The sequence below is a fragment of the Protopterus annectens genome, chromosome 7.part0, assembly GCF_019279795.1.
Source record: "Protopterus annectens isolate FY-2018-M chromosome 7.part0, PAN1.0, whole genome shotgun sequence".
NCBI classification, from domain to species: Eukaryota; Metazoa; Chordata; order Ceratodontiformes; family Protopteridae; genus Protopterus; species Protopterus annectens.
Window position 1 is genome coordinate 1,037,382,132 of NC_056739.1, and position 12,889 is coordinate 1,037,395,020.

General features: G+C 46.9%; 1 protein-coding gene across 2 annotated transcripts in view; it reads right to left on the bottom strand.

The window, feature by feature from the left end:
• Positions 1–12,889, bottom strand: part of MYEF2 (myelin expression factor 2) — a 534,185-nt gene that overhangs the window by 45,296 nt on the left and 476,000 nt on the right. For both annotated transcript variants that reach the window (XM_044077583.1, XM_044077582.1), the window contains exons 15-16: positions 9,394–9,572; positions 9,253–9,304 (exon numbers count right to left, since the gene is read on the bottom strand). In XM_044077583.1, the coding sequence (XP_043933518.1) occupies positions 9,253–9,304; positions 9,394–9,572 (231 nt within the window). The remainder of the gene's footprint in view (positions 1–9,252; positions 9,305–9,393; positions 9,573–12,889) is intronic.

Here is a 12,889-nt window from a genome sequence, read left to right on the forward strand (position 1 = left end):
ATGGTTTGTAGGGTGACCATTTGGAACTTGGACTTTCTGACTGAACGGTTTAGAATGCTGAGGTCCAAAATGGGCCTCAAGTCCCTGGTCTTTTTTGGCACCAAAAAGAATCGTGAGTAAGTTCCTAATCCGATCTGGTCTGCGGGGACCGGTTGGAGGACTCCTTTTTGCAGCAGCTTTGAAACTTCTGAGGCTGCAGTATCCCGTTGACTGGGTGGCGGGTCCGGGATTTTTTTGGACTGAGGTGGAGAGTGAGAGAAAGGGATGGTGTAACCTCCGGCGATAATTCGAAGCACCCATCGATCCTGAGTGATACCTTCCCAGGCTTTTAGGTGCTTGAAAGACCCCGACTGGCTCCGGAGCTGCACAGTCGGGCAATCCCTCAGGGACTGTGAAAGGCTGAAGAGCCACGAAAGGACTCGCGGTCTCCAGTGTTGGGAGGGCCTCTGGGACAGCATCTTCCGGAAGAATTTCCCCCTCCCCTGCCTCTGGAAGGGGGATCCTCCTGCTGAGAGGGGTAAGGCTTCTGAGATCTATGGAACCACATTTTCCCTCCTCTTTTAGCCTTGGGATAAGGCTGAAAGGGAGTGGAAAATCGTGCCCCTACGGCAGTCAGAGTTTTACCCTCCTGTTCGCAGCGGGTCAGTGTGTCCTTTACCTTGGGTCCAAACAGCGAGGACCCATCAAAGGGGGCGTCAGCGAAGGAAGACTTAAAGGCCTCCGCGAAATGACACAGGCGGAGCCAGGCTTGTCTCCGTAGAGCAATGCCTGTACCCGCCGCTCTACTCACCCCTTCGGCCGCATAAGAAATGAGCCTCATGGACGAGTTTGAAATGGACGACAATGTAGCCAGCTGAGAGCCAACCGTCTGGGACAGCTCCTCAGGCAGGTTACCCAAGAGGGTATCGGAAAGTTCTTTAATCAGATCCCTCTGAAATCTAGTAAAGTGCGTAAGGTAGTTCAAGGACCTTAATGTAAAGGCCGCTGAACTTAAGGTGCGCTTTCCGTACCGATCCATGCTCCTAGACTCCTTATTAGGATGGACGGACGTCGAAGCCTCTGCTACATCTTGCTGGGTAGCAGATGCCACCACCAAAGCATCTACAGCCACACCTTTAGTTAGAAACTCTTTTTCAGGGGGTGCCGAGAGGAACTTATTCGGACGAGAAGGCACCGGTTCCACAGAGTCTGGGTGTTCCCACGCCCTTCGACAGATAAAATCCAAGAGCTCGTCGAAGGGCAGAGACACCCAGGAGGCGGAGGGCTGAGCCCCGAAGGCCTTAAGGAACACGACTCATCAGCAGAAGGGGGTTTGGACTGCCAGCCGCCTCGTTGTTTAAGGGCTTCCAGGATCTTTTCCTGGGGGGGTTCTTCCGAAGAAGCTTCAGAAGGACCTCGAGGAGGGGGGGAAACCCCAGTGGGGGTAACCTCAGGCCCCGGGGCTCCGCTGTCTAACGACAGGGGGACTGCCAAAGACCCAGTCTCGGTATGCAGGGAAGGAGCTGGGGAGACCGTGGAGGAAGCCAAAGATGATTTGGCTAACGCACTCCTCATAGCCCTGAAGGCGGGACCACCAGAATACTGGGAGGGTCCCACCTCCGTGGCCACGACGGTAGACTGCACCCCCGCAGCCGACGCACCGAGAGGAAGACTTGGGACCGAAAACATCAGTCCCGAAGCATCCCCGGGGCCGACGGAAGAAGTCAGCGATCGAACTCCGACCCAAGAGCCGGAGTTGGAGTAAGGGTCGGGCCCGACCCTAAAACCTCCACCGGTTCCACCAGCACCGGCTCCAACGGTGCCGTGGCTGTTGGAGGAGGAACCATTGTAGCAAGGTGGACCATCTGCTCCAAAGCCGAATGGGCTGGAGCCGAAACTAACTTTTGGAACACCGGAGACTGGAAGAGTCTTAGGAGCACCCCTGTCGATGTCCGAATCAGACATCTTGGATGATCTGGACGATACCGATTGGGTCCGAACCGATTTCTCCATCGGCTCCAAAGGACTAGGGGACCGGCTCCGAATGGATTCTATAACTATCGGCTCCGAGGGAGATCTCAAGGCAATTTCCCTCGGTGCCGATGAGAACTTCGGCTCCGAAGGGGAAGAGTCTGAGCCGGCAACCCTCATCGGCTCCAATATCAGTGGGGCCCATGAAGGTGACTCCACCTCGATGCCCCAGTCCTCTGCTCCGAAACCAGAGGGGTCGAGACTGGAGGCATCGAGGCAGACCGTTCCGCCCTCGGCTCCGAAGTCCGTGGAGCCGATGGAGAAGTCTGCCTAGGTTTTTTGGCAGTCGGTTCCGACTGACTGGTCGGAGCAGACGCTTTCTTCTTTTTTGAAGGAGAGGGAGAAGATAAAGCCTCCTCGAAGGATGGCTTAATTAGCCCCTTAAGGATTAATTTGTTTTTCCTCTCCTGGAAAACCCTTGATGAGAAGGCGTGAGACACGCTACATGCTTCTTGTAGGTGCTTGGCGCCTAAACAATAAACGCACGAGGAGTGGTCATCCGTTATGGACATCTTAAAACCACACCTCGTGCATTTTTTAAACCCGGAGGGTTTATGCTCTTTGGACATGACTAAAGAGAAATAACAGCTATCTAAGATAACACCAAAAACTAGCTAGTTTAAGTTCAAAATAAAGTTTTTTTTTTTTTTGACACAATAACACAGTTGCACAAGAAAAACACAGAAAGAGAGGGTCAAGACCCTCTAACTAAAACGGGTACTTGACCCACAAATAAACGCGAGAATAGCAAAAAGGGGAAGGCCCCTCTAACTAAAACGGGAAACCTTCCCTTAACGAAAGACAAATTTCTCAACAAAATCACCAAATACACACACGTATCACAACAATAGCTGTTAAAACAGCTTTTGGGTTGAAAATGAGCAAATTCCTGACAGGAAAAGTCTAAATAAATTAGTACTTAGCCCAGCCAAGTTGAGACCACGTCTTAGCTTGTAAGCGGCAAACGAGATCTGGGGGATTAGTGGTGGTGCATCCTGGGATAAGAAATAGCTCAGCCAATAAGAGGCCTCACTCTATAGCATAGCGTGCCGAGTCGGAGCCGAGGGATCGGCTCCGAGCCCATCAGTACAGAATGTAGGCGAGATAGGATCACATAACATCGGCGAGATAGAACAACTTCACACTATTTTCTGCACAATCTGGAAGCAACGCCATTTTTTATTCAATTAGTTCCATATGTTCTGGTACTTCAACATGTGAAACTGACAATTCAAAGCCGTGATGGCAAGAGTTGCAGAGGTATACCTTCTTACCCCATCTGTCTAAAGCTCTTGAATCCCTGTCTGAAGGGGTAGGGTTTTTGGCTGTAATAGCCCTAATGCCTTTAGGGTCTCTGGGTAATGGTCTATGGATTCGAAGTAGGATTCTTAAAGAAATTTGAGAGAGTCAGGTACTTTGTAGTACTGTAAGTTTTTCTAGGGGGCTCGTGGTAAAGTGTCAGGAGTAAGACTGGATTCCATAAAAACCTCTACAATATCCAGGACAGGGGGTATTGCTAGAGGCCTGTGCTGAGGTAAATCAAAAATTCTGAGTCTTTTTGGACTGAGGATAGTCCCGGCATTCAAAGTGGAAATGCTCTCTTAAGGTATGCAATGTTTTGCCAAGAGAAATCCTCTGGAGGGGAGGCAGAGGGAATGGATTTCTCTGCATCTGAATCCTCATAGGTAGATAAGGCTATGTCCTGGTAAATCAGAAGGGTCAGAGTAATATGACTCCTGGTCTGTACAATCAGAAGGAAATTTAATTTTGTCTTTTAGCAGTGGAAGGCTGGCTTCCGCCATTCTAAGCATTTGTTTTTATGGCATGGGAGCGAGAGCATGCACATTGGTAGTCTGTTTTCTAGGCATAGTGTGAACGCTGGGCCTGAGAAACTCTCTAGTTTTAACTAAAAACAAAGTTGTCTGTTTAATACGAACATCAGTAGATCGGAATACACCCTCAGAAGCCAATGCCTGCACAGCAACTTCAGACCCATCCAAGGTAGAGACATCTGCAAGTTCCATAGTCGAAGCATCTCACAGTATACCGGACTCCAAATGGGTCTCACCAGAGGCCTGCAAATCTGTAGACGCCGGTATCGGGGGCTGTGAGGGCAGACTGGCGACCAACTTAACGGAAGTGTCAGCAATTTTGGATCTATGCGGTCTGTCTCTGTCTTTATCCTTAAGTTTTTTTTTTTTTTGGAATTAGGTCTGGAGTAAGAATCTCCTGGACCCTCTACAAGGTCTAGAGGAAGGACGACATGATGTAGACAGAGTTCTTCTTACAAAAGTCTTAGGGTAGTTCCTGTAGTATCTGGGGAAGGGGGACCACAGCAAGTGCTTGATGTCTTTAAGCTCTTTACTTTTCTCTTGCAGATTTTTTAAAAGTTCGGCTGAAATCTTACCAGAGAGATTGCGGTCTAGTGGAGCATCCATTATCTTGGATTTAAAGTCCTCTGGTAGAGGTTGGAGGCATAGCCAGGAATATCTACGCAAGATATATGCGGATGCCGTAGACCTGGCTGGTGCTCCTGCTGCAACACAACTGCACTTAGAGTGTCTGGCTACTTGAGTAGCTACATACCGTTTAGAAGCAATGTCACTTTTTGTGAGAGTCAGGGGTAGAAGCTAGCAAGGTGGACTAGGAAACAAAGTAACGCATATTTTACCATGTCTGTTTGGTAATTTACAGCCCTAAAGGCCAAGGTGGAGGAAGTATATACTTTTTTACCCATTCTGTCCATGGTCTTGCTGTCCTCATCTGTGAGAAAAAGGAAAGCAGAGAATACTTGCCTAGATTGTCTGTCAGGAGTTGACTGCAGGGTTACCCAAGGGAGGTTTTCACTAGAAACTTCTGTTTATCTAGAGCTTTATAAAATGTATCCAGCCTTTTAGGGGCAGGTGGTTGAGGATCTGGATTCTTCGAGGCTGAATTAAAGGCGCCCAGAAAGGCTGGTAGAACTGGGGGAAGAGCTGAGGGGGAGGGAGATTTTAACTGCAGAAGCTCAAAATATCTTCTCTGTATTGGTCAAAGTAGCATCCCACTTGAAGTACTTTTTCATTTTGATGTGGTTTCCCCCAAAGGAAATATCCTCTGGAAGAGAATCACCCTCAATACAGTCTGGGAGCAATAGTCCACAAGAGAAGCAATGTGAGACAGATTCCTCAAGAGAGGAATTATATTGTTCAGGTTCTTCTCTCTGCTGAGTAGTGATTAAAGGGAGAGAAGCAGAGGCTGGGCTAGGGCTCAGCACTGGAATGTCTGTAGGTGCAGGGCATGTAGGCCTAAAGGCCTGTAGCAAGGAATTTAACATCTGCCAATCTGGAGTAGCTTAAGGCATAGGGCTAGTGTTTTTTTTTTTTGTTTTTTTAGTTGGCATTGGCTTAAAAGTTGGCCTAGAAACAGAGGTCTGGATTGGAGCAGGAGGAGTCTCAGCCAACCAAGTACTGGTTCCCCCTAGACCAGTGAGGCTGGCATCTGGCCTGCTTCACTGATGTGCTCTACGTAGTTGCAGTAATAGCCTCTTCCAGAGTAGCAGAAGCTGACGGAAGAATCAGCTGTCCCTGTGCCCCTAAAATTGAAAGTCGGCAGGACGTCCGATGGCAGAGCAGCAACGGGAGTAGGCCTGGCAACATTGGCCTTCCTCCACGGTTGTTCGGATTGGGTGGCCGACTCGGGATCCATCCTGCGAGCAAGGCGCATCAATCTTTAAATCTCAAAAATACAAATTTTAGCTGCCAGATGGCTGTGAAGGGTTTTTGGTACAAATAACTGAAATGGAGCAGTCCTTATGGTCGTACTCCTCACTCAAGCAAAACACGCACATGTCGTGTGAATCCTTATGCAGCGTCTGATGCCCACACAATTACATTTCCTTTTTTTCTTCAGACATCGACTAAATATCTGAAACAAAATCTACAGCAGCCAAGCTCAAGTAGTAAAACGAAAACTCCAATGGGGTACTTATCTTTTTTGGAAGTCTCTGGATTAAGAAGCGGAAGAGTCAAAGCACAAGTCTGCGGCTGAAAAGTTCTGAGGTCTGTGCGTGCAGACGTCATATTTACAGCATCTGGCATCTGGTTTATGGACCTACGTGCGACATCCCACGCACGTACAGCAGCCAGGATTAAGCTTTTGTAATGCAGCCGATATCAGATCGCCCAAGGGCTGGAAATCCCACAGTATGAATACTGCAACATAGGAATAGAAGGACATATAACCTTTTTCTATAATGGCCAAGACCCACCGGTCTGAGTTAATTCTTTTCCAAACTGGAAGACAGTGAGAGCACCTTAAGGACAGGGGAATGAGAGAGGTTTGGGCAGCAAAGGCAGATCTACCTGTCCTGTCCTGAAGCCGAGGTTTCTGGGCAGGGGTCTGAGCAGGTCTGGAAGGAGGCCGTTGCTTCCCGATGCTCTTTCTGCCCCTGGAAAGAGGTGGTGGGGCAGAATGCTTTGATAAATTGAGGTCTGGAGGGGCAGTTCCTGTGAAATTTGGAGATAGGAGATACAAGTGCTTTGTCCTGTAGCATTTCCCCCTTTTGTTGTAGACTTCTGAATAACTCAGACACTTTTGTCGCAAAAGTCATTCGGCAAAGGCTACAATCTTAATCAAGAATATCTTAAGACAGAAGCAGATGCAGCAGATCTTGCAGAAGCTTCAGCAGCATCATAACTATCTGACTGAAGGCCTTTGTGATCTGTGAAAACTGGGAAAGGCGGCTAGAAATTTTTGCCTTAGGAGAGTCAAGGTGGTCTGACAACAGCTTTGTGTCCTGGGTCAACAGAGCTAGGGCATACTTTGCAATTAGTAATTAACTGCCCTGAAGGCCACACTAGAAGACATATATACTTTTTTGCCAATATGCTCCATAGCCTTACTGTCCTTGTCTGTAGGGAGTACAGACGTGGAAGGAAGCAGTTTGGAAGGTGCATCAGCAGAGACAGACAGTGCCAGGGTCATCAACAAGGCATTTGATAAGAATTTAATCAGGATTCACAGAGGCTGCAAAGAAAGCATCCAAAAAGGCTGGCAAGACGCATGGAACAGCTGAAGAAGCAGGAGTGCCCATTTGCAGGACGGCATATCTTTTCTGGACCTTTGACATCTCAGTTGAATCCCACTTAAAGAACTCCCTCATTTTAGAGATGGTCTCCCCAAAGGCAAGATCTTCACCTGGGGAGGATGCCCAGGTAGAATCCTCCTCTGGGAAAGCATTACCAAAGGCAGAAGGCAACTGAGACACACAAGAAAGAGTCCTCTGAAGAGTCAGAGGAATCCTCAGCTTCAGGTTGAGGGATGTCTTCAGTCTGAGGCCTACAGCTAATTAGTGGAGAAGCAACTGGTGGGGAGGTAGGCACAGCAGGCCTTATGGCCATGAATACATTAAACTCTGAAGGCTGTTACCAGTCTGCAAGGGAATGAAACATGCTTGGTCTTAATTTTCCCTTTCAGGGAAGGCCTAGAGAGCAGCCTAATTCGCTAAGCTCTGTAATCATGGAAGGACCGGTCTGGACAGCCAGTACAATCAGAGGTTTCCCCATGTCAGTAGCAGTCTGCGAAAATTCCACGGACATGCCTACCACTCTCGGTTCTGCATCTTCCTAAACGGTACCAACTATAACCATATCAGTGGATTTAGAGCATTCCTTCAGGCCAATGTCGGCCACAGAAAGGATATCTGGTGGAGAAGGTGCAGCAGCAGATTCAGGCCCAGAAACTTTGGCCTTCTTTCTAGGTGGCTTGACGGACTGATCGGATGTCCCTTCCATAGCTAGCACCAAGTGTTTGAGATGCTGGTTTTCCCAAATAAATGTTGAGGGCGTGCAGACAGCTGCAGAGTGGCTTGGGTACAAAAGGCTGACAAACTGCTGGTTTTATGGTCATAAGTCGGCTGTAAACAGAAACGGCAGAGCTCGTGGGTGTCCTTATGGGGGATCTGACAACCGCATTTGCACTTTCCTTTCCTGGATGACATTAACCTAAACAGACATCAAGTAACCCAAAAGAAACTGCCCCAATGGGGTAGTTCTCTTTAAATGTGAAAATCTGAAAGCCGGGACAGCAGGAACAGCTAACGTTAGACTGGCGGCAGAGAAGTTTTAAGAAATGGTATGTGCAGATGTCACTATGTCCCACACTCCCTTAGCCAACGTCAGACATCCTACGTACCTAGCAGTGACTAGAAGCTTTTGTATACTGGCAGGACAGTTTGGGTAGTAAGCAGAAAATAACCCAATACTGCAACATGAGAAAAGGAGAGAGAATATACAATATTATAAATTTGAAATAAAGGATTTAGTCACTTAAAGCTATCACTTATCTGAAAAGACACTACTAATGCTAGAGAGCTCACAGCAACCTTGTCCATACACAAAAATGGCAAACAAACAAGATCAGAGGTATGTAAACTGGGTACAGCATTACGGGTAAGGGAGGAGCTCGAAAGTTCTAGTGACCATCAGCTGGAAAAACACTCAAGTCTGTTCCAAACCTAAATGTTGAGGAATGAATGAAAATAGACATCAGATTAAAAATCTACATTTCTGGGGGGTGGACCCCTGCATCTCCCACATCCCCTGTATATGTAATATACCACTTGGGTGACGCAGTGGTGCAGCAGTTAACATGGTCACTTCACAGCAAGAGGTTCGCTGGTTCAATTAATGACAGAGTTGCCTTCGGTGCGGAGTCTGTATACCCTCCCAGTGTTCGTGTGGGTTTCCTCTCACACATTCAAGACATGCGCCTGGAGCATTCCTCCCTGGGCCTCCGCTGAAAATAGGCTACGTCTTAGTCGGACTTTCCCAGTCAACAAATATTAAATATAGAAACTGGCATTAGTGTGGAAAAGGATAAATTCCCTGATCCCCAATGCACCACGATTTCCTTACAAAAAAGCTTTGACTTCAGAAATCTGATCATATGGACTTGACCATAAGTTAGACATTCTGAAATGCTGACTGAACGGGACCCAATAAAATAGTGTCAATACTGCGGCTCCTACAATTGGCAAAAACATGACTTACAGGGTTGCTGCTAAACCAGTAACAAAGCGCTACAGCAGACTCCTACACCTCACTAAGATCACTATTTGTTGCAAAAAATTCAAATACCTACTAATTTACAAAACACAAATGCATCAAAATTACTAAGGACTGTACAAAATTCGATATGAATATCTTACATCTATGACAGCTGCATACAGTGATCATTCAAAGCTAAACAAGTCCCACTTACCACACTGACTAAACTTTTCTTTCAGCTTTTGCCAGGTCAAGTCAAAAGGAAGCTAAAAAAGTGGAAGAAAAACAAGAGTTAACCTTTGCTTATGCTAAATAGCTTTAATAATATAATTGAATATTAAAATCAATTACTTACATTTCTTGCAAAAATCTGGCATCCCTTATTGCCAGCTCTTGTTGTGCTGGTTTGAGAAGTTGTACCAAAGCCACTTGAAATTCCACGATCCATATCCATAGTTCGACTAAAGTTGGTACCCATGCCCATGCCCATACCCATTCCCATAGCCATGCTGTTGACACCTCCCATTGCAGCACCTAAAAGAAAGATGCACCGTTCATCTAAACAGTTTAATGCAAAATCAAAACAAGTCTCACTCACTTCTTCAATCTCAAGGCGGAAAATAAGATGTTCTTACCATAACGTTCCATCTGTGTTGCTGATTTTCATTCATTCTGATGGGTCTTGGTTCAGTCCTCTGAACAAACTCTGCAGTTAAAATAAGCTTGTGCCAACCAAAAAACTCAACCTAAGATTACCCGTAGTACCCCTTATCTCCTCAGACTGAGCTTGCCCATAAGAAAGGAAAGTGGACTAGGAGGATGAGATGTCATCAGTGAAGATCAACAGATGGAACGTTATGGTAAGAACATAACTTCATCAGATGTTAATCTTCATTCATGATGGATGGGACAGAGTCCCTAGCTACTTTACTTCCTGGGAGGCCCTATGGAAGGATATGCCTAAGCACCATTGAGACAAAGGACACTCCCCTTGTAGACAAAGTCCAATTTGTAAAGAGTGATGGTATGAGTAGGCCATGTGGCTGCAAATGTCAATCATGGAAGCTTGGAAATGAAAAGCCACTGAAGCAACTGATCTGGTCGAATGCACTTTGATTTTAGTTGGTTGGTTTTGCTGGTAGGCAAAAGAAACAGTCTCAGCCATTTTGCCAAAGTTACTTTAGTAACAGGTTTTACCAACTTGGGTCCTGAAAAGGACACAAACGTAGCGATTTAGTCCTATCCAAGTAGAAGTACAATTGTCTATGTACATCCCTTTACTAGAAAAATTTGGGAAGAAAAATGGCAGGTCAATGGCTTGATTAATGCTCAATTCCAAAACAACTCTGGGTAGAAAGGACGGGTTAGTCTGAAGTGACACACACTGTGGAAAACTAAGTGCATTTCACGCACAAAGCCTGTAGTCCTGATATTCTTCTTGCTGAGGTAATTGCTACCAAGAATAAAGTTTTCCAAGACAAAAATTTCATATGGCAAGTGGCAGCAGACTCAAAGGGAGGAGGAGTCAAAGTTGGTAGGACCAGCATCTAATTCCAAGGTTCAATCGGCTCTTTGAAGGGCAGTTTGAAGTGTGCGACTCCTTTCAAGAATGTTTTACAGAAATGGTGAGATAAAGAGGAATCTTGGAAAGCATTGTGAAAGTTTGAGATAGCTGCTAAGTGGATGCTAATAGTAGAAGCTGAAGCTTCCGAATGGAGATTTAATACTCCAAAACCAAACTAATTGAAGCTGAAAAGGGGGACCAAGTTCTTTTTCGATGCTAAAATATGAATCTATTTGCCAAGATAAATATTTATGGGAAGCCAGAAGAATCTTTCGTACAGGGGAAGACAGATTATTTTGCCTGGTAATTACTGGAAGTGGAGAAAACAAGTTGTCAGCTTGAGGCTTGACAGGTTTGGATGGATCAATCCTTGTGGATGTGACAGTAATCCTAGAGTTGGACCCAGACTCCATGGTCAGTGAACCAGGTGAGGACAAAGGAAAGGGAACCAGACTTGTTGGGGCCAATAGGGTGCAATGAGGATTACTTTGCTTCTCAACCAAAAAGCTTTCTTTAGAAATTGTGGGATCAGAGGAAAGAGTAAAGGCATAAAAAGAAGTCCCGTGGGACAATCGTGTACTAGACTGTCCCTCTGGGAATCTCCCTGAGGGGGAATTAGGGTAAAGTAGCTGCTGTGTTTGTGGGTGACACGAATAGTTCGCAGCAAGGCTACCCAGCAACTGAAAATCTCTGCTACGACAGGAATGAGGGTCTCATTATGGAATGAGAAGCTAAGTGGTGCAGAGAAAATCGTCCCCTGACTACTTCGAGGCAAGTAACTGGACCACTCTTCAGGAGCGCTGGTAGGGCTGTCCAGAGAAGGAAAAAAATCTCTGCACCCCTAGTTACACGTACCCCCTCTGCCTCGGGAAGGGTGCCTTCTGGATGAGGTCCCCCCCCCCCCAGGGGGAAAATTCACCACGTGTCGTGGAAAGGCCCTTTGGAATTTCTGAACCACATCTTTCCACTTCTCTGATTCCTAGAGTAGGAACGTCTGGGAGTGTTAAAATGTACATCCACAACAGACCAGGTCTTGCCGTCATTTTCACACCTGGCTAATGTTTCTAACCTTTGGGCCAAAAAGACAGGAAGTATCAAAGTGAGAGTTAAAGGAAGACTTGAAAGGGTCTGCAAAGTCAAGCACATCCATGCATAACGTCTCATGACAATATCTGTACCCACAGTAGCATGAGAAATCAACCACATGGATGAATTGGATATGGATTCCAGGGTGGCAAGCTGTGAGGCAACTGTCACGTACCTCAGACACAGCTCCTGCTAATGTTCCTGAGAGTTGTATGATCGGGTCCCTCTGGAGGTCGATGAGGCAAACACCCACTTCCCTAGTCTGTCCATAATCAGAGAATCCCTGTTTGGAGGATGAACAGCAGTACTCTCCTCAGCAAGTTCCTTTCTAGTGGCAAAGCCTTTGGACCAATGAGGGTGATCCTCTGGAGGGGACAGTATTTTGTCCGGTCTCAGAGGAATTGGCTCAATGGTGTCAGGACTCTTCCAGGTGCCCTGCACGATGAGCTAGACCAATTCATCTGCAGCTAGGGTCACTCAGGAATTAGAAGGTAGAGTAAGAAAAGCATGCAAGAATACAGATTCCTCAGAGGAAGGGTTGATGGGCTTAGTCACCCCACTGCTTTAAGATTTCTAGTAAGTCTCCAAAGAAGACATCCACAGAGGTCGACCGTGGTGTCCCTTCCCCCATCGTAATCTGCATCTTCAGTAAGGGATTCCTCAGGGGAATCCACGTTCTTCCTCTTGCATGATCACTTAAGGGGTGGCTCTTCAGGGGGCATCTGAAGGAGAATCCACAGAAAGGGTGCAATGCAATAGGGTATCTTGAGCTTCCTGTGCCCGATGTCCCAGCGTAATGGACTGTCAGCTGCTGACCAGAGAACATGTATATGTGGCATTCAGGTGCCAAAGGAACAAGCTGTGAACCTGCTGAGGAGCGTGCACTCTCCATAATTTGGAAGGAAGGCCTGCCCAAAGAGGGATGGGAGCCCGGAACAGAGGCAGAAAACCTCAGAACCGGGGTCACACCCTGCTCTGACGAACCTGCCCCCAGGGAAGGAGCCTCGAGAGGACTTGGAGCTGTCAATTCAACTGGAACTGTAGACTGCCGTAGAAAAAATAGGTGCCATACTAGGAGTCATGGTGCCGACAGACCAGTCACGGTCTTCAGGGTGGGTCGGCTCCGATTGAGTTGTGGTCCACAGGGTAGGCTCCAGAAACATGGCAAGATCTACCAGTGGAACCAAAGGAGTTGGAACCA